General features: G+C 38.3%; 1 protein-coding gene across 6 annotated transcripts in view; it reads right to left on the bottom strand.

Moving 5' to 3' along the window:
• The window catches only part of TCF12 (transcription factor 12), a 289,221-nt gene that overhangs the window by 9,942 nt on the left and 256,399 nt on the right, over positions 1-22,880 (bottom strand). For 2 of the 6 annotated variants that reach the window (XM_082256686.1, XM_082256690.1), the window contains 7 exons: positions 21,802-21,946; positions 21,554-21,624; positions 18,704-18,782; positions 11,089-11,162; positions 10,051-10,122; positions 8,209-8,403; positions 936-1,050 (listed from right to left, as the gene is read on the bottom strand). In XM_082256686.1, coding sequence (XP_082112812.1) covers positions 936-1,050; positions 8,209-8,403; positions 10,051-10,122; positions 11,089-11,162; positions 18,704-18,782; positions 21,554-21,624; positions 21,802-21,946 — 751 coding nt within the window. The remainder of the gene's footprint in view (positions 1-935; positions 1,051-8,208; positions 8,404-10,050; positions 10,123-11,088; positions 11,163-18,703; positions 18,783-21,553; positions 21,625-21,801; positions 21,947-22,880) is intronic. The other 4 variants (XM_082256688.1, XM_082256691.1, XM_082256687.1 and 1 more) reach the window with 3 other exon arrangements.

The following is a 22,880-nucleotide window of genomic DNA, read 5'->3' as shown; positions in this document are numbered from 1 at the left end:
GAGAAAAACTGTATAATGTATGGCCAGCTTAACAGTTCACAGTCTGCATGTGCCACAAGTGTATAAAAAAAAACAAGATAAAATATGCCACCTTAAGTTGCGTGATCCGCATATACTGGCCGACATTCCATTTTGACAGAAGCTGGTCTCACGACTGGCTTATGTCAAACGGTTTTGCAGGAAACCAGCATTCCATCAGTGCTTGCAGTCAATGGCTGTATCAGAGCAAACAATCCTATATAGGACTCCTCTACACAAGTGCTCTTTGGTGCAGGATCCCTGTAATAAACCTACTAATCAGCATCAACTCAGTCCCAACTTGTACACAACACAGCGTAGAAAGAAAAGGGAGACACAAAAAGCATATGAACAGAACACACTAAAACTAGTCTCTTCCAAAAATGATCTCAGAACAGTATACACATCATTGTACTGTGGTGGAAGTTTTAGATCCCGTTCACACCTGCGCAATTTCACATCAATGCTCGACACTAGGATTTCCATTATATTCAATGGTCTCCATTCACATTTGAATGTAGTGTCGCTTAAAGCTCATTGCTCAAAGTATGTGGGGTTCTTTTGTGGCAGTCACAGGTTTTGTCCCCAACAGACTAAGGAGGCCTGAAAAAAGTTTGTAATGTGTGTGTTTTCTTGCCTAGTAATTAGTTTTCAACTGGCTAAAAAAAAAAAAAAAAAAAGAGCTCAAATCTGAAACATGCCCCAAATACCTATACAAACTCCCAAAGATGCTCACCTCAAGTGTATGTATTTTAGGGTTTATATACAGGGGAGCTTTTTTCATTACAACACAATTTGTTTTTCTTATGTCCGTTTGCCATGAAGTGACTAAAGACAAGATGGAGCTGTAGTAATCCCTAACATGAGAACTGGGTGCTAAGACTGGTTATAATTATGTGTATATATATATATGTTACCTCTATAATTGTCTTGGGTTTTATGGTTTATTTCTGTGCTTGCAGCAGAGACTGTGCTGGACAGGGCTGAATGATCACTGTTTAAGCTCACTGCATCTTCTCTCTGATTTCCCAACTAAAACAGACAACAGATACAAATTATTATAAAGTAGAAAGCATCCCGTAAATGAAGAATATGCACAATATTTCATGCCTGCAAAAAACCAAACCAGTATCAGAGGATATTTAACAAAAATAGACATTTTTGAGGAGTGATGTAAACAAAACATCCAGCTGTGCTTTTCAATGGCCACAATACAAAAGTCAGTATTTAACATTCCGTTGCTTCACAATGACGTTGTTCATCAATAAACACATTACAAAATCAACATGTATTCAAATCTCCACAGCAAACACAATCCGAGTTCCCGCAGCCATTTAATGGCAATTTAGAGTTCTTATCTTTTTTTTTTACTTTTCTGATTCAGGGTGATTTGAGATCAACAGAATGTACAACAGGCAAGGGTTGATAGATTCTGGATACATGTTTCAGTCTATTTCTGGTTTTGGATTTTGTTTTCTAAAATAATTTCCACAAAGTATGTGCTCTCCAATGATGCTGTATACTAGAAAAATATTTGATTACCGTGCTCATATTATCCGACTCCACCAAATAACTTATTCATAAACATATCCCCATCCCACCGTGTAGTAAACTGGATCCCAAACAGTGATAATAGGCAGGTTTAGGGGTTAAAGGCAAATGTACAATAACGTTAGCAAATACTGTATAAAATGGGATATTTCAGTAAATGACAGAAAACTGCTTGGAAAATGTCCAGCATAAAGGGGAACAGGTAGTAAAAAAACATACCATAGTGTACGTGAGATATATTGACCCTCAAGAGGTACTTGGTAAATGCAGAGTTCTAAAATAGAACAAAGTAATGCTGATGTAACTACACCCCCGATACAAGAAACCTAGAGCTTCTCTGCTTCAAATGAATAGAAAATCCATGACTTCAGAGAATTATTCCACTGGCACAGTACATGGTTAACCTGTGAAGTGCCATAATCACCGCAAACAGAGGTTACAGACCGTCCAAAACCATTTCACTGGATGTATTTTAAAGGTAGCTGATGATAATGCAAAGTAGGTAAGCTATCAATAAAATAGTTTAAGTTCGAAGTATTAGGCTGTTATCAGACTTGCACTGTAAAGAAAAAAGTACTTCAAGAAGGAAAAATTGCTAATTATGAAATTAATAAATAATTTGGATATCTGCAGAGGTAATCCAGACACTAGACCAATATAGACGTTTAGGGCTAAAACTTATAATGAATATTTTAATAGCTTTAGATCCTTTCCAAAGAGTAAGCATTACATGGGGCATACATATACATTGCTGGAATGCTGTTGCATTTTCTTATTTTTACCCTTAAGCCTGGTAGACACGGGCCAAATACTGATCGGTAACGGCTGGTTCAACAGAAACCAGCGGATATTCAGCCAGTATTGTACATCAGCCTGGCTGGCTTCTTTTGAATGAGCATGCTGAAAAACCAGTAGCTGATCGGCATTGCTGACCAGTGTGTTCTGGCGGATAGATCACTGCACTAACATCGCATAGTTAGTACAGAGAGCTCCTCAGTTTTTTTTTTTTGTACTCAGCCCACTGAGCTGAACGAAAAAATAAATAAAATAGAGTGTACCAAGCTTTAAAGCGGACAACACTGATCAGTGCATTTTGCTGGCAGAATATGATAGCTCAGCAGGAGTGATTTACCCATCCACATCAAATGTGTGGAATCTTTTTTTTTTTTCTCCTGTTCAACCCAAAAAAAAAAGGATCATGTGTGGCCTGCCTAAGCAGCAACTGGAATGAAGTTTCACATGGCAATTATTGTATACAATCTTTACGTTAAAAACACTTATTATCGGGTGTTTTCATGAAGTTAAGTTTAAAAAGCAATTATAAAACCCAACACTCAGCCTACTCTGTTTAGGATTGGCGAAGAATCTATTCTGCTTTGAATGGGATAAGAGGAAGGCGATATGTCCATTCGCTGACACACTTAGCTGTGTAAATTAACTGCAGGGATTTCTAGTTCACAGACTACTCACAGCATAGTAGCAATTCATTTTAGAAAACTTGAAGTTGGAAGTCTCTAGCATGCCTCTTGGTCAGCAGCAAATAGTATAAAAAATAATATTCCACAACTACCCATCTAAAAAAATATGAAGTTTGATTTTTTTCGGCTTGAACATATTAAATAAAATAAAAAATGCTATACATTCCCTTTATTACTAGTCACATCTAGATTTTTGCTCTAATCCCCCAATGCCCATGCTTGTTTATATACAATTGCACACAAAAAAGAGAAAGTGTGTCACCAGTAAATTAAAATCTTAAAGAAGCCCTATAGATGGCCTATAAAAGCAATTTCAAATATTTTTTTTTTTAACACCTTAAAAACTGATGGCTTTCTAAGGGGTTCATTTCTATTTACATTGTTAATCTTCCCATTACGTCATCTCACCCAGGAGCATGCAATTCAAGCTTAATCAAATTAGCACCAACTTCCTTTCAGGCCATCTGTAATGGGATTCCATTTGCAAATGTTTCGAGCATGTTTCCTCTAGAATGTAACTTTCACAGTCAGCATTGTCCTTTTTAACTTGTGCTGAGCGTCCACTTTGTTCTTCTCTTTCAATGCCTCTGGTGTCAATCTCACTTGCAAATGCTTGCCGAGGTGCACAATACCCAAAGGGTTAAAGCCATTAAAATGGCAATGTCCACACACAACAGGTGTACAAACAGTTCTTTGTCTCCACAGAGTGGCCTTCTCAGCATGGCCTGATAGGATGGAGTTTTAATTGTACGGCTCATTAGCATACAGCTGACAGTCTGCTGTTTGAGTTCAGGACTGTTGCTCAAGCCAAACTTGTCTACATTTCAATAATTACAGAGACTTCAATCCTCAATAAAACCGGGGTACAACAAATGGACTACACTGGTCTCTCTTTTTTTTTTTTTTTTTTAAGACACGGCCTTTTTTTTAAAATTTTTTGCTGAAGAACCTACAAACACCCGAACTATAATGTGTGAAATTGTCTAATGAGCTCCTTCACATGAGCCAAGGAGCAAGATGCACAAGTGTTAATTCTGAAGGATTCTTTTCCTGACAGAGCTCAGTCAGGGGATATGCACTGGAAGTAAACGTTTCACGCATGTACGGCACACACAACATTGTCATTAATCATGTGACTTTACAAAACATTGACAATGTCAGCTAAATGCTTTGCAATGAGCGCAATATCCTGCAATATTCCAGGCACCCAAAGAACACGGGCTAAAAAAGTAACCATGATTATCTAATATCCATCTACAAACAATGTAAACTACCTACTATGAGCTACAGCAAAGGAAAAACAATGAGAAAACTGAGAAAAAGTGGCAGATGAAATACAACCAACAAAAATCATCTGTTCAAAAAAAAAAAAAATCTTACCTAATATAAACCTTGAGCATATAAAACTATCCTACAGTTTAAAGTAGAAATTCAGTCAAAATCTAACCAAGGCTAAACCTACTCCCAACCCTCATTCCAAGCCTATTCCATCTAACCCTGTAAAGAAAAAAAATATGTATACTTAGGGTAGCCATGCATTATACAGTTTTCTTATTCAATTTCCTTTAGATTTACCTTTAACAATGTAGTGCAGTGGCCTGCCTGATTGTATACAAATTGAAAGGGTTTAGGTTTGACATTATTATATTGTTAGGAAAATTGTATAATGTATAGACAGACTTCGCTATTCTAACGTCGCTACAGTCCAGTCACAATCTCTCCAGCAGCGGTCTGTGTATAGGAGAGATCACTGACAATGGCTGCAAATGCCTAGGAGACAGGCTTACTATGGGGCATCCATTGTCTGCTGTCCCTCCTCTACAATGGAGCCACTGCTGACAGCTGATCATGGGACCTGACCACAACAGCTTCAGCACAGGTAAGTATAAACATCTTTGCTTCACAGGGTTAGAGTAGGCTTAGAATGGAAGTGGCAAAAGGTTTAGCCTTAGATTTTGACTGAACTTCCACTTTAAGTGATTCTGTTTCTACCCAAGAATAGGCAACGCAAATAAAATCTGATACAACTAAACTTCCAACTAGTGTTTTCCGAAATTAATTATATAAAGAAGGGGTTCGCCCAAAATGTAATCTGATGTAACCTCTTAAAGTGCATGCGCTCTGAAGGGACAGTAGGGACTGAAGGGAGAGCTCTGTGCCACGGTCCGTGACTCCCGCGCACATGCACCGGAGTGACGTCATGGCAGCATGGCCAATCAGACGGCCGGAGGATGCAAACCCGGAAGGAAGACCGGGCCCAGATGGAAGTGTAGAGTTTAAAGCGCAGCGTTGCAGGGCTTTGATTGATTGCATTGCATACTAGCACATTATGTAGAAAAGGACTGAGTACTAAGGAAAACTTAAACTCAATCACCCAGCGCTTTGGCAATATATGTAGCGATATCTCATGTACGCATAGACCATAAAATCTAAAACGTTAAAAGACTAAAAAAGCTGCTGCCTCATAGTAATAAAATGTATACAAGGTGCATATCAACCAGGTTAATAAACACAAGCAGCGCTAATAATTATAAATCACAGTCATAAAGTGAAATAAAATAAACTCTGCATTAGCAGAGCTAACATCATTCAGCAATGTGCAGCGTATTAGAGTCCATATAGGTGCCAGAGTCCATCACCAACTAAGCTTCCAGTGGGGCCATGGAAAGGAACAACACACACCAAGAAGAATATACAGTTGCTTGGAACATGCCTCCACCTCACCACGTGCAAATCCCAAAGGTTATGCTCTTACCAGATCTCACTGTACATAAAGCATATAATCAGATGGTGTATCTCCCATGAATCGTCACCGGACTCTATCCTTAATCACACTGCTTCTCAGCCGCAATATCCTCAGACCATCCAAGCGTGTAAGGGAGTAAGAAAGATGCACATAGGGCAATAGCGTTTGATAACAAATGCACCTTTATTATTAAAAACCCTCTCCCATTACACTCACAATGGCACAAAACATAAACAGCATGTCAATAGTATCGGCATCACAGTTACCGTCCAGCCGCTTGTCGGTCTCCCGCTCGCTGTGTGGCGTCCCGGAAGTTACCGCTCCTCGAGGTTAGACGGCGTCCTGTTGCCTGGGTGACCGCGCAAGTCACCGCTCTGACGCGTTTCGTCAGAGGGCTTCAACGGAGGGCGTGCTTGCGCGGTCACGTCACTCCCTTTTATCTAGTCTCTCCACTCGGCATTAAGCGCTTCAGCGTCGCCGCAGCTGTCGCGGTCAGCCATTAGCGGAGGGACCAGTGCATAGTAAACCTCCTAACGATAAGAGTTACCATTTACAATGCTAGTACTGCGAGTTTGGTAATCCCTTACGGTATTACTGCCTCATGCAGGGAACATATCACCAGTATTACTACCGACTCGTATGAATCTTACGCAATCCGGTGCCAGCATCGTTCCATGTATGTTGATGTGAAATCGGTGGCTAATTTCTCTTACTAATAACAATCTATAGCAATGGCATTTAATTCTGATCTTTTGATCACACCGTACTGCCCTACTATACATGTGTGAACAAACCAATGTATCATAGCTGCTAAAATATTAGTATGCCGCCGATTTCACATACTTATATTTATCCTAAAACATAAAATTCTACCCTGCATATGTTCCAACATATTGGCAAAAGGGAATCAATGTCGGACAAGGATAATACATATAAATGTAAATGTGCAATAGTATGAGATTACATATAAAAAAATATATAAAACCCATCCATGCAATATACAATAAAAGATATATATAAACCCATGCTAAACATGTGATGAACCTATATTAAAATACATGAATACAATTAAATAAAATAAAAAGTCCAGATACTATCCAATACAATCCACATTGCTGAATGATGTTAGCTCTGCTAATGCAGAGTTTATTTTATTTCACTTTATGACTGTGATTTATAATTATTAGCGCTGCTTGTGTTTATTAACCTGGTTGATATGCACCTTATATACATACTAGCACATTATGCCTTTACTTTGCAAGGTTTTTTTTTAAAGATAAAAATTGGCGCAGTTTACTTCGGTTTTAAGAGAACCATCTCCACAAACATACGCAAACGAAACCTATTGGAATTAAATGTAACATTACAAAACACTGTTTTTGCTTCATAAATCGGTTCTGGATTAAGACTCCCTACTAACTAGACATTCTGGTAGTGTCTTAAAACAGATTATTTCATTTTATGAAAAAAGAATGCATCACCAAGACAACAGCCCTTAAAAATTTATATATGAGTCTCTTGAATTAGTCACTGTAACAGCGCATCCACGAACAGGACTATGCATTAAGAGAATTATTGTTGGCAAGCCTTCTTTTCTGTAATGTTTTGATGATTTGTTACCTGTTCTAGAAATTTTGCATTTCAAAATAATTAAAAATCAGCATGCTTACTAGGACTGAAAATATTATTTTACCCTATTTTCCTTAATAGTTCCCATGCTTTAATAAAGATGGAATAAATAATTTTACCCTGCTTAGGGATTACTCTAGAATTTGTTTCCTTTCCAGTGTTACTTCCACTACAGCTGTGTTCGGTCTCTATTCATTTTTGTGGGGTTGAACTGGGGGGAAAAAAATAAAATTTTAGGCCTGCTCAAAAAACATTCACATTCAAGCTGCATTCTGCCAGCATCTGCTATTGAAGACTAGTTCCAATTTACAATAAACAGCTTTTCCAGACCAGAACGCTTGAAATTCAGTCCCTCTTGACTGCTTTTCCTATTCACTCTCTCTGCACAGTATTTCAAGGAGAAAAAATGTTCTGCCAATTATTACACATCTGGAAAAAATGCATGTATAAGCTAAAATATACTCTGCAGAAAGTGCCTGCTTTCGGCACATGGCACAGCAGGATTTTATGGGCCACTGACAAGGTCAGAGTATGCAGGCTATTCAGTTTTTTCTTCATTTCTCTTCCTAAATGTTGTACCTCTAATCTGAAATAAGTAGCAGGTGTCCTTACTTAATCTTGTTAGTCTGTCCAAATTTATTATAATGCTATCTGTTAACACATTTTAGTTAACTCCTGCCTACCAGGATTTCCATAACACTGATCATTTACCAATTCACACAACATGTAGTTAAAAATAACAGTACAAATCAAACACAACATGAAAGACCAGTATGATGCACTTACTATTGAGGTTTGTCTGTTTGGTACAAGTCCAGCTGTTCCATAGTTAGATGTCAGGCTTACAATGGGTCCATTGTGTGCTGCGCCCAGTAAGCTGTGGATATCAGCGGGCATGCTTGTGGAAGGTCCTACTGCATGGTTCCGCAGTACATGTATAGCATCATCAAGCCTATCCAAACGATCTTCCATTCGGGACTGCTGTGACGAAACAAAATCAGTTATTTTAATGTCTGAAGTCCAACATTTTTATCAAGGGTTTAATTGTAGGTTGAGGCAACTCAAGCCTTCAAATAATAATGGTTTTTATTCAGCAACATATGGAATGTTAAAGTTCCAGTGATTACAGTATTGTAGTATGTTTTTTTTTTTTTTTTTTTATTAACAAACAGAAGATTGCTCTACCATTTGTGTATTTAAGATGTGCAAACACTTTATGGTTTCAACACCTAAAGTTTCCATATGAAAAAAAGAGAAGACTGATGTAAATCATATTCTTGTGTAAAGGTTTTAAAAATATTGCTCTTCTAATTATAAATGGGAGTACATTCAGATCAGTTCATTCATTACATATTCAGAGTAGGGCGACTTTGACACCTGGGCGTTTTAGGTGTGATGCATTAAACAGAATCCTGCTTGCTGCATCTTGGTACTCTCTCATCAAAACAGACGATAGATAGAGTTCAGTAGTAATGCATGTCAAACACATATAAACACAGTTGTGAAGTGGGTCCAGGCTTCCTGCATTGCAATACTGCACAATGGTTGGGCTTTACTGTTCATTCTCATAATGCATTTTTTTTAAATCAGACAATTCACTAAAAACCATGCACATGATTTATGCCAGGTTTGTCTAAAAAGTTTCTAATGAGAGAGGGTAAAATACAGTGAGCAATTGGAAGCTCTTCACTACCTGCTAATCTGAAAATCTAAATAAAATATAAAGGGTGGACATGCTAAAATTACTTCAGGATTAACACTGCAATGATAACTAAAAATATAAGTTTGTTTCCCTTTAATGGAGTAAAGGCAACAAGAACAGTAAACTAACCACTTCCACTGTGTGCAGGCAACAGGAGATCTCTATTCGTATTTAGAAATAGTTAGTCAAATTGGGATTGCCAATTTAAATGTTAGTAGAGATTGATATTGGCGTGGCTAAACAGCAATTTACTGAATATATGACGACTAGTGAAAAGTAGAGGAATAATAATCTAATTGGCTTTTTCTCTATTAACTTGTGATGTTTATTTACAGGATTAAATATTTGCCAAAACTCTGAAGCTGCCCATAAATGAATACTTTAGCTGCATGTGAACTGATGCTCAACAGATTCGGCAATCCAAAATACCTAAATCAAAGAGATGGGGGTGAATGCACAGACTAAGCCAGAGGCAATAGATGAAGTCATACAAGAGATGCATTAATTCACCAATGTGACAACCAGACTATTGAAAATATGGTGGTGGCCCATTATGTGCAAACTTCTAAATTAAACGCTTTCATTTCATCTGCATATTGGCACCCAACACTTGGCTACAAAGTAATAAGATCACATTTATCAGCCACACACATTTATAAGTAACTCAAAAAAGGTAAATTAATCTTGTATTTTTAATTCTTTCTAGTTTCAAAATGTAAAATTACTCATTGAGCTCAGATTTGTAAAGTAAATAAAACAGCACAACAGCTCTCTGAAATCAGATTTATGAACAGGTTAAAAAAAAAAAATTGTACATACAGGGGTATTTGTATTACGCAAAGCAAGGTGTAGGGAAGGAAAATGGGGATAAAGCGGCAAAAACAAACACAAAACAAATTGCACCAGCTAAAGAGAAATACTACTACCTCACAGACATCCTTTAAGAATGACATAGCATCTTGCAAATGCTCGTGGAGTTGCTGTTCAACCCGATTTTTCTGGCAAAGTCAAGACAGAACAAGAAGCACAGCAAAGGTTAAGATTAATTAAAGGGAAGAAGAGGAAAGGCTGATGCGCGTGTCTGCTTGAAATGTTAGTCACGTTAATGCAGGGGTCCAATTGTAAAGAAATACATGAGCCTACAGACAAGTTAGTACAAAACAAGAAGCATAAAGAAATCATTTTATCTTTGACTATATACCCTTCTTGTCTTTTACAACCTACCAACTGTTAATAAATGAATGCTTTGAGTTTTTTTATCTTTTCCAGTCAGATTTGGTCATTTTGGTGGTATAGGTTAAATTCATACGATTATTTAAAATAAAAAAAAAAGTTAAAGAAAAATATTAAAATCATGAGTATTCAGTCTGGCTAACTAAATAAATACTAATGTTTTATTGCATGGGATTGTTAGTGGAGTTCTAAAGTGGAATGGGTTGAATGAACATACTTTTGAAAAAAAAAAAAAGCTAAAATGTGTGAAAGCAAACACAGGTGACAAAGAGAAGTGAATGCCTTTATGGCTGAGAAGAGTAGTGGAAATAACTACACTTCATTCAAGCCCAGTAAAAGCAGTTTCCTTAAATGTGGCAAGTCAGATGAAAAAGCAGTTTGACGCTTTGGTTTTAGGTTCATCAAAACAACTTGCATCATTTCATGAACTATACCCTTTTCACTACACATTAGTGCTGAAAACGAGCTTTGGGTTTATAGGAGGATACTAGCCTCCCATAACAGTAATTTAGCAGCAGCTGTCTCTTAAACAGAGGCTTGACGACTAGGGAACAGATGGTGAAAGACACACCCTATATGTTTTATATTGTTCATTCAAACCAGACCACTTGCTAGCAAAGAATTTATCTGTAACATCATACGGCTGACTTCCTAAAGAAACGGACAGCTATGAAAAATGTAAGAACTTTAAAAGCACACTTTCCATAAAACAACAATACAAACCCACTTACCAGGGAGTGGAGGGAATTTTCATAGCTTGGAGATGACGGTGTTTGCCCTCCTTGTCTAGACCACTGGTTGGCAACTAGAAAAGAATAGGACATAGGACTATAACAAATTGTTTAACGTACAAGTTATGAAAATAAAACCTGCATTGACTTTTTAAAAGATGTTCATTGCATACTTTTGAAGACAAAAACACATTTAAAGTGGTGTTGTTAGTTATAGGCTTACTTTTGGTTATTTATTAAATCCTAAAACAGGGGATATCCTGACCAACACCAGTTTGAGTGATGTTTTCAATATTCAAGGAAAGCACAGGTTAACAACATGGCAAGGAAAAGCATACCTAAGCAGTCAAAGGGTAACCAAAGAGTGACCCTTCTCTCCATTGCATAGTCTGCAGGGGTAGGAAAAATTCATCAAGGACCACATGAAAAAAATCTATTCTATATTAAGAGCGCTAAAGCCTGGTACACACAGGCTGAATATCGTCCGGTTTAACAGAAACCAGCCTCCATTTGGCCCACGTGTACAGCAGTCAGTCTGTCCAGCTTCTGTCGAAGGGGCATGCCAGAAAAACATCTGCCGATCAGGATCCAATCAGCAGTCCCCTTGCCAGAACACAATAGCCCAGTGGGGAGATTGTTGTAGTAATATTAGATAGTACAGCGAGCTCCCCATTTTTCTTTTTTCATTCAGCCTACTGGGTTGAATGAAAAAAAAAACTGATAGTGTGTGCCATGTTTAAGTCTGAGAGCAATGACTACACATTCTGCCGATCAGTATCCGATCAGCAAATCAGGAGTCCCCCTGCCAGAACACAATAGCCCAGTGGGGAGATCGCAGTGCTAATATTAGATAGTTAGTACAGCGAGCTCCCCATTTTTCTTTTTTTTCATTCAGCCTACTGGGTTGAATGAAAAAAAAAAACTGATAGTGTGCGCCATGTATAAGTCTGAGAGCAATGACTAAATGATTATTAGGTTTGTGACCATCTCCATGGAAGGGTTCAGAAAAAAGCACTCACTTTAGCAAGCAGGAGTTTACAATACCATATATACCCATTGAGAATAATCCCTCTAATTTGTACAACTAAGCACAGGTTTTATTAAATACACTGCAATATAACTGTGTGCAGGTCCAATGACTGACATGGATGAACAATATCAAATGGCCTATAAAAAAAGTGACACCCGTTTATCAGTTCTATGCGGTCTCCTCCCCGTGATGAACAAGACATAAATGATTTATTTGCTCACGCGTCACTTTCCATATAACCTCACTCACTGAATAATGCAGCAACAACATTAATAAATTATGGATATGCCACTGAACACCGAAAAAAGCACATCAAAGAAAAGGCCTATGGGTATGTTTCTTCAATCACAACTGTGTCTGGGAAAGCAGGGATAAGTTTATTACAAATTCGTTGCTGGGTATTTCACAAATGAATATCGTTTCCAATAAAAAGCAATGCACAAAGACAAAACAGCAGTGAGCAGCATTTAGAGAAAAGGCAACATGTCAGATTCCACAAATGCTGGGTGGTTACAGTTTGTTAAGAATGAAGTATCTATGCTGGAAAGACGGTTACACATTTGTACAGATGAATTCTGTGCTTCTCTCTAGATACTAGAAAGAGAATCCATTCTTTCATGTAACTGTACGAAGGGCAGCCACACTCTTCCTCATTAGATGTGTTGATTCAGAAGCTCAGTTTGGCAGAGCTTGTTTTAGCAGCTGCTGCTACTTATCACTCACTGCTCAAGTTTTAATTTACCACATCAGGTGATCCTTTCTAATCAATCAATAAATCACTCAGGAGGGACTAACAAACAAAGGTTGACTACTGAAGATCCACCTCCAAAGTTTTAAAGGGTCAAATACAGAAAGTCAGTGAACTTCATCCTAATACCAAGTGAAACTTCTTCAGAACCAGAATTTCTTCCCATTTTAAACAGAATACAAATGTGTGAATTTTCCTTTACTGTGCTGCCACATCGTTGCTAATTACATGAAACCTAAAGCAATTTAAAAGGAAATACCTTTTAGAGACACTATAAACGCCTAATTTTCAACGTCAGTGTTCAAATAATCGGTTTTGATTGTTTTCTGCACTTAGGGTCAGTTCACACAGGGAATGCGTAGGACTGCATGCCTCATTCGCGTGCAATTTTTGTGCGGTATAATTTTGACAAACTGTTTATTTGAATAGGCTGAAATTGCACTGAATGCAGGGAAAGTAATGCATATGTTTTTAAAAATGAGCCACATCAAACTGCATGGTACTGTGATTTGGTGCCCCGCAAATGTACTGCTTTCGCAACCTGCGTTTGGGTATTAACAGTACCCTGGGCACCTGCATCCACATCACAAGGGCTGGATGTTTGAATGCGGTGCAGGAAACACGTACGGAACGCGCCTTTCCTGCACCGGGTTTTGCTGTGAACTGGCCCTTACACTGCTTTGTAAAATATCCACCACAGAGCTGATTATATATTAACACTAAAAGTGCTGGGGAAAACAATAGAAAAGCACAGGAAATTATGTAAAAACAAAACCTGTAGCTTTCAAGCTTGATAATGTTAAAAGAAAAAAAAAGAAAAAAAGAAAAAACGCATACAACGCCAGGGTTTGAAGATGTGAATTGAAAGATTGCCAAATATGTACTGGTGTATTTACTGTAAATTATTCCATTATTTACTTTAAGGCTGACCATGCAATTAACAAAAAGCAGGATGTTTATAATTTCAGACCACACTATCTATGATACATCAAATTAAAGAAAAAATATTTAATCAGATGGATGTACTTTGTTATGCTAAAATAACAGTATAAGTTACCATATCATTCAGACAGTGATCTTTTCAATATTATCTTTATGCTGTTAAAATTTCATCGTAATACTACTGTATCACTGTATATTTAAAAAAAAAAAAAAAATCACAGGACTTTCAATGTTGGTCTGAGCAGAACAGCTGTTCACATTTTACTAGACAGCTGAAGTGGGAGTGCGGGAGCAGACAGTCACCCACAGTTCATTATTCATACATCAGATAACTATCATACTTGCAACTATTTAGCACAGCGTCTGAAGTTATTAATAATTAAGGAAACCTGGATTTAACCAGCCTATAATAAAATGCAGAAAAGGAAAAGGCTAAAGTTAGGCTAAAAACATTATGTACAATCCTCACTTGCTTTTAAAGAGTAACTTTACACAAAAGGGGAAGTAGCGTTTTTCCTTCTCCTACCCCCTTCCTCTATCACTTTTGAATTTTTTTTAGAGGGGGAGCCAGTGCCGGACTTTGACAGGTACCCACTTCCTTCGCCCGCCACCCCCCACCCCCCAAATCCCTTTACTGTGGGGCCACTCACAAAGCGCAGCGCAGCTTGGGCATGCACAGTGAGAAGCTGGCTGTGAAGCTGTAAAGAGTCATAGCTGGCTTCCCTTAGTAAACATGCTCGCACTGAGGATCCGAATATTGGTGACGATGACACTGGATCCTTGGACAGGCAAGTGTCCTTTTACTAAAAGTCTGCAGCTACAGTATTTGTAGCTGCTGACTAATTTTTTTTCATACAGCGCGAAGATCCTCTTTGAATAATCCACAGACACAGATACTGGGATGGTATTTTTTCCCATTAAAAAGGGAACTTAAAATAAAACGATAATACAAAAACACAGTTTTATGAGTTCATAAAAATTTACTAAGATAGAGGAAACATTTTATTTTTTACATTTTTGTCTCACCTGACTTTCTCACCTAAAACAGGCAAATTTTAAATCTATACTACAAAGAGTACCTGATGAACGTCAACTAACCCCTTCCTGCTTAACTCCAGCATCTCTTTTAACTAGGCTATTATGTCTGGGGAGGTCTGCTCCATCAGGTGAGAAACTGATTGGCTCTCTCAATGGTCACATGATCAGAAGCCAGTCCTGCTGACTCCCACACAATACTAGAGACCAGGACCTGTCTTTGATAGCTCAGTCACTGTGCTGGGAGTGTGCTCTCAGCACAGTAACCTCTGCCGTTCCTGCATGCATATGTGCGGTGTGTGGGTGCTCTTTGCTGCAACACACATGCATTTTGCATGGGCAGCAACAGGTTAACTCAAATTGATTCTCACAGTATCTAAATGGAATTGCCCATCATTCTCTACCATACTGTTATGAAAATGTTGTTGGCCTTTCTAGCAAAATGCTGCAATAAAAGTTACCAACATTTTGCAGAGACCATGATAAGAAAATAAAATACAATGGGGAGCATCTCAGCAATAAAAAGTATCTCACCTACCCTTGTCTCTATAATAACCCTATGAGACTATAAGCCTAGGTAGTGGCAGGTGCTCTTTATCGGAAGACCCATAGTTACAAATAGACATAGAAAGTCTGATCCTCAGCTAAGCTGGCCAATTCGGGTGGTTGTCTAAAGCGTTTGACTAGGAAGTACTCAGAGCCGTGCTTTTCTAGGTTCACTGAAGACAAAGGAGACTGGTACATGTGAGTTCAGCAGTTCAGGAAATAGTCAGCGATCAGGAGGTTTTTCCAGCTGCCTGAATCCTTCTACATTAGTGACTGCAGCTGGGTGAACGTCTCTAACAAAATCATACTTGCAAGTTATTTTTAGCCTTTGCTCTGCAAACAGTTACAGTGGTGGCAAAAAAATGATTACACTTTTCTGCCAACTCTCTGCAGTAGGGAACCCCTTCCTTCTTTACCTTGTTACTTTTAACTGTTGTCCTTTACTATCACAGGAAAAAGATCACTTCTAACCCACTCCAGCTATTTAATGATCAAGTTTTTGCATGCAAGAACATATGAATGCAAGAGACCTTCATCTATCTGTATTGTACGAACTTTGGTACAGGGTATTGTCCATACGCAAAGCTTTAAGAGCCCTTAAAGGTTGTCATCTCCTAGATTGTAAGCTCTAATGAGCAGGACCCTCTGATCCCCCCTCTATGTGAACTGTATTGTAACTGTACTGTCTGCTCTCATGTTCTAAAGCTCTGTGCAAACTGTTGGCTCTATATAAATCCTGTATAATAATATTCAACTTGGAGTTTACCATAAATGATGGCCCAATAATTATTGCTCGCACTGTCATGTGCAGCAACAGATAACATAATTGCCGTATTTGTACGTAGACCCCCCCCCCCAAACACATTTACGTTTGTATGTAGGGGTGTGGGTTTAACCACTTAAGCCCCGGAAGATTTTACCCCCTTCCTGACCAGGGGGTATTTTGCGATTCGGCACTGCGTGAATTTAACGGACAATTGCGCGGTCGTGCGACGCTGTACCTAAACGAATTTGACGTCCTTTTTTTCCCACAAACAGAGCTTTCTTTTGGTGGTATTTGATCACCTGTGCGATTTTTTGATCACGCGCTATAAACAAAAAAAGAGCGTCAATTTTGCAAAAATAACAATATTTTTCACATTTTTTTATATGAAACTCCCCCCAAAAAAAAAGTAAAAATCAAAATTTTTTAAAATTTTCGGCCAATTTGTTTTATGCTACATATGTTTGGTAAAAAAAAATCGCAAAAAGCGTATTTTGATTGGTTTGCGCAAAAGTTATCGCGTTTACTAACAAAGGGAAAGATTTTTGTCATTTTTGTTGTTTTTTTTTTTTAACGCGTAATGGCGGCGATCTGCGATTTTTTTTGCGGTACTGCGACATTGGGGCGGACAGATCGGACCCTTGACTGACATTTGTGACACTTTTGGGGTTACCAGTGACATTTCTACAGTAATCAGTGCTATACATATGCACTGTTACTGTAAAAATACACTGGTTGTGAAGGGGTTAACTTTATTTGGAAGGGAGGGGCTGTGTGTATCCCTAGGGGCGTGCTTTCTACTGTGATTGGCTGTGGCTTGAGCTGTAAGGACACTGATCAACGGATCTACATACTAGATCCGTTTTATCAGTGTCTTTACAGCGAGGAGAATGACAGGCAGCTTGTTTACACAAGCTGCCTGACATTCTCCCTCTCCCCCGCCGATCGCCGAGTGACCGGCGGACATCGGGTCCGCTGGTCACACGCGCGGGGGGGTCTGTGACCACGCGGGAGCGGGAGCGCGCCTCCGGGGGCGCGCGCGCGCTCGCTCCCTAGACCCTCACAAGCTAGTGACGTAGCCCTACGTCACTTTGCCTGTGAGGGGCTGACTGCCGACGTAGATCGGCGTTAGGCAGTCGGCAAGTGGTTAAAGTGCTTCAGTGTCATTAACTTTTTACCCCCCCCCTCCTTTTTTTTTTTCTTCTCTTTCTTGCAATTACATATGAGGCTGTAAAGGAGTCTATATAATAGCATTTTGAGAGACTGGTTCTCTTTATTGAGGAATTAGGGGTCTGTTAGAAGATTGAGGTCTCTCCTGCCCACCACTGAAACTAATGGAATACAGATCATGACGTTCCATTAGTTTCTTCTTTGGACACTGCAGTTGGGGGAAATTGATAGCCAAACCTGGTAGAGGTAATATATGTCGCTTCAAGCTCTTTCTAGCTAAGGGAGTTGAGTGATCAAATATTCCCTGGTCTCCCTCCCCTCTACCCAGCAACACCTGTCATTTGGGCCTTAAGCCAGCAGGTGGGATAGTGGAGCCTGAAGAACATGATGGAGAAAAGGGGGGTTGCATGTTCTGGGGGCCCATGGAAGTGATTCGGTGGATCCCTTTAATCTGAAAATTACAGTGGGCTTGCACTGTTTACACCCATTCTTGGCTGCTGTAGCAATTGAGTTTGTGTCTAAAACCTATATTCTCATTTTATATTTTACTAAATGCGTGGGTATTATAAGTGTGTACAACACAATTAATCTGAGTGATTTTTTTTAAATTATTTTTACTTTTGACTTTTTTACTTTTATTTAAAATATAGATTTGCTAAACTGTAATACAAATATTGTGTGAAATAAATGACAATGGTTGAAATTACAATAGTTCACACCTATGCATTGTGTTAAAATGCAGGTCTGTTGTCCAGTGGAGATGTGCATTGGGGTGCATATGGAAGTGACAAAATGAACGGAGGTTCATGAATTGCAATGATGCTCAGATTAGAGCACATTTGTCCTAGTGTTACAAAATACTAGGATATGAATTCACTCTAAGCCTAGGTTCACACATATGCGGCTCTGCGTGCTGCATTTTGCGTGGGCATGGTAGCCTTTTAATTTAAATGGGCTGCCATGCCTCCTGAAAACGCAAGAAAAGGTTCCTGCAGCATTTCTGAAATCACAGCCTGCATGGGAACAGCAAGTGTAGTTCAGTTCCCAGTGCGGGTGTGATTTCCAGTAGGTGCGGTGTGCCGGTAATTGGTATTATTGGCGCCTGCATGCATGAAGAGCATCTATCTGTGTGGGTGGTTGTGGCTTTAGGAACAGGTGTGGACCCACAGCGGGAATCACCCACACAGATGTGAACCTAGCCTAAAGGAGAATCCTTAACTACAACCAACAAGAAAAAAAAAAGAAAACTGGATTTTTTTAAACTAATTTCATCTAAAATAGTGTGTAAACATTTACTATAAACTGCAGAAGAAATGTTTTCAACAATAAAGTGAAACATATTCAAGCTCAAAATTAAATGGAGTAAAAAATATATATATACCCGGCAAAGGAGATGGTGACCCAACTGGTGTTGAAGGATTGGATGGGAAACTACTGCTGGTGTGTTCTGGAGAATAAATCTAAAAGAGACAAAAGAAAAACATCAGGTAAAGGTTAACATTGCCAATGATTTATAATGCAGCAGCGTAACATAGAAGCAGACAACTCATTGTTTCAAAGAGTCAGCATTTAACGATCTTGCTGGCTGATTTCTTTTTTTTTCCAGGCCATGAACATATTGAAGCATTGGAAAAATAAGGGGTACACAGTCTGGAGACACATCAATAAAACACATTTAATGCACAGAATAGTGGGAACTCTGTCTGAAATATTTTGAAATTCTAGTTTCTTACGCAATGCTAGTGCTGTCGTCATACAGCAGTGCTTACCTTGCCTGAGGTCAGCCAATTCCCATTGTGTAAATGAAACAAAAGCTCAGCTAAGCTTCCTGCATTTGAAATACAAGCCCATATTTTCACCTCCCAAGAGACAAAAATGCTGGCAACAGGCCAAACACACTTGAATAGAAGAGTTCATTATCCTTAAAGTTGCCTGCATAGTGCACAAATTGCTTATGGGATCTGACAGGAAATACATAGACCCTGCTTGCAAAAATACACAATACATACACACTCCGAGGTGATAATGTGATACGGTAACGATTACCAAGAATGGCCCTTATGAGTTGTGTAGAAGTCATAAATGCAACACTAACTAGAGGCCTGCAATTTATGTCCTGTGGTGTTTCACCATTTTTAAAACTGAATATAAATTCAATATTCAGTTTGTGACCTGCTCAGCTAAAAATCACCAAAATGAACAATTCTTACTCCTTCTTCAAAGTATAAATGGTAACATGACTTATTCTCCATCAACAAATAAGACTCCACCTCCCATCAGTCATGGTCCATTCCTGTCAGTGGGGTGCCAATATGCCCACATCTAATGAAAAGGATTAAGACAAAAGCTACACAATGGGAAGCCCACAGAGCCAGACCATGGAGCTGTTAGTCCGATTTATTAAACACTGCAGTGTACATTTCAGTTGCCCCTTGTTATGTAAATGTTATAGAGTCTCAAAGCTACAAAGAAACCTAATTCATGAATTGAATTTTAAAGTCAACTTCCCCAAATTCTTATTTCCTTTGTGCTGAAAACTGCTGGCCACTTAACTAGACAGACTGCACAGTGTTTCATCATGCTCTGAATATAAGTTACTGCAAAGATGTTTTCTATAATCAGCAAAGTTAAATAGCATGCCTATTTGATCTCCTCAGAATTAAACCCTGGATGTTTTGATTTGGCATTAGATAATAAAATAAAGCAGATGTTCCTTGCCTTCACATAACCTTCAGCGGGCACAACCTTAAAGGGTTATTATTTGGCAAACGTTCAGGGAAACACATTTGAAATGGCAAATATACCAAGATTTTCTTTCCTTTCTATCTACACTAGTTCATTATCCAAACTAATGCATAATCCACAGGGCTTTGGGAACTTTGTGTAAATACTTTCATGTACAATTTTCTTTCTTGGCTACCCTGAGATTAAGACCACAATTATCCAGGCTTAAACCTAAAATAAAAGAACCTTTGCAAATGTATTATCTGGCCCTACATGTTTAATCACATAGTATTCTGTGTGCTCTTTAATACCTAAACTGAAGAACAAATGCTTCATCTTCTGATCTTTTACACATGAAAGGCCTTTAGCAAATTTGTGATCAGCCGTGCAAAACAAGCATCACATGTGTCTTGGGATCATGAAGATTCTATTTATAGTTAGTTTTATGAATTATTTTAAAGATAGCATTTTGACAAAGGAACTAATATTACCTTAACAGGGAAAGATCTTTATTATTAATCAATAAAATTAAAAAAGTAATGGCGGTGGGCATTAAAAAAAAAAAAAAAAAAGTTTAAAAATCCTCAAGTGAAATCCTGAAATGTAACGGAGGATCTGTAGTGTGCAGACTATGGCATGCATTCATAGAGCAGATGGAATGCATCTCCTTTGGAAATGACATCGGTGATTTATGGAATGACCTGGCTGCTCCCTGCCAAGCAGCAACACAGGATGACAAAATCAAGTCACCATGACAACCATAGCCCACCCAGCACAAAGATTAAACATATATGTCTTGGTTTAATTACCCTGAATTTGGGAGTGTTTCTAAAACAGCAACTTGGATGGGGGGGGAAAAAAAAAATGTATAAAATCAAATTCTAAATATATTTTAAAAAAAAGGGGGGGTTGGGGCAAGGTTGGTGGGGGAAGAAACAGCAGGATGTTTCATCTATGACAAACATCAAACAACTGATTACCCGTATATAACCAAATTACACAATAATGTACTACAACTACATTAATAGAAGAAAAACCAAAGGGCTGAAAATATGTTTTTATTTTCAAACATGTAACTGACATGTATAATCCCATCAAACGTTAAAAAGTACTTTTCAAAATCCTTAACAAAGCTCTCATAAAATGCGTGCATCTCTTACACAATAGATATCAATACATCCTGGTATTAGTGTGCTGGAAACATTGAGTGAGCATTATGTTTAACAACTCTCAGCTTGCATTCCATGTGAAAAGTGATACTCTCAGGACAGGCAGCTGTTTCCTTTAGAAGGTCATGCATCATTTAATCAAATGAGAAAACACACCAGTGCTGCACAGAAACTTCTAGATTGTGGTGAAAAAATGTCATCGCTGAATGGCTCGGGCTATCCGTCATTAAGTATACAAAATGTCCCAAACCGTTTATTAAGATTTGTTGTAACACTAACATTGAAGTAAACACTATCCAATATCCATTTGTGGCTGCACTTAAGATACAAATACTTACAGATGCCAGAGCTTTTCCAAGTGCATCCCCAGTCTGTGAGCTACCAGCTGCACTGCCTCTGCTTCCCGTACCTAACAGAAACAAAAAAAAAATAATAATACATGCTATTTCTAACATATACAGTTTCTGCTTTATGTAAACTAGAAGTTGTAAATATATACGCTAAAGTATTTTTCTTTAAAACTGCTTACAGACTTACAATCAAACCAAATCTTGGGGTTGCAGAAACCCTGTAGATGAAGGCTTACCCATGAGATTGTCTGTTCCATTGATAGGTGGCGTGTGAGAAGATGCCACATAAGAGGAGCTTGTGGTGCCACCCCGATGGAAGCTGGACATTGGAGGAAGACTGGCATTTATATCTGTTGGTGAAACCGGATGTGGTGGATAGTTCTGAAAAAAGATAAATAAATTGCATTATTGCTGCGGATTACTTCATACTATACTACAATGGCCATGCTAAGGCATGGTAAAGATTGTTTCCAATCATTAGAAATCAACAAAATTGTAAAAGATTTTCAACAGGCTCCATTTCACTCATTATTTGTCTTAAGGTATAACTAAAGGCAAAGCTTTTTTTTTTTTTTAGTTTTGGAAGGAGTGGAGAGGTATTATAACCCCACTCAGGTTTTTATTTCTGTCTGTGCCCCCTTTAGGGCGATCCACCTTCTATTTGTCCTGTTTACCCATATCCATGAAAGTAAAAGAAAATCCCAATTATGGGTTTTTTCGTAGAAAAGTAATAGAGGGGAAATCTTCCAATAGAGACACTAGTTCTGGTGACCTGGGGGCCCCAAGGGATTCTTTTAAGTTGCAGGGATTTCCTCTCACTTCCTGTTTTGGTTATGGGACAGGCAGTGAAGGCAAATCTCCCCAATGGGAAACAGATGGCAAAAAGACTGACAGTGGTATAACCTTCTCTCACTCTATCCAAAATGAAATAAAAAAGTTTTACCTATGACCTTCTCTCTCTATTTCTTTCATCTCTCAAATGCAAACTTTTTTCTGCTATTCTCAGACATCCTGCTTTAGGTTGACTACAATCATTTTCAATACCCCAACTTGTGTATGTAAACATAACCACCCATTCCTGCTAACCCCCAAGATGGACTACACATCTACCTGCAGACACATTCAGCTCTACGTGAATTGTAGTACATATAGGGCAGAGCATATTATATATATATATATATATATATATATATATATATATATATATATATATATATATATATATATATATATATATATATATATACAGTGGGTACGGAAAGTATTCAGACCCCCTTAAATTTTTCACTCTTTGTTATATTGCAGCCATTTGCTA

This window comes from Pelophylax lessonae (genome assembly GCF_965119305.1).
Source record: "Pelophylax lessonae genome assembly, chromosome: 4".
NCBI classification, from domain to species: domain Eukaryota; kingdom Metazoa; phylum Chordata; class Amphibia; order Anura; family Ranidae; genus Pelophylax; species Pelophylax lessonae.
The sequence above is the reverse complement of the archived record's forward strand: the minus strand, read 5'-3'. Positions and strand labels throughout refer to the sequence as shown.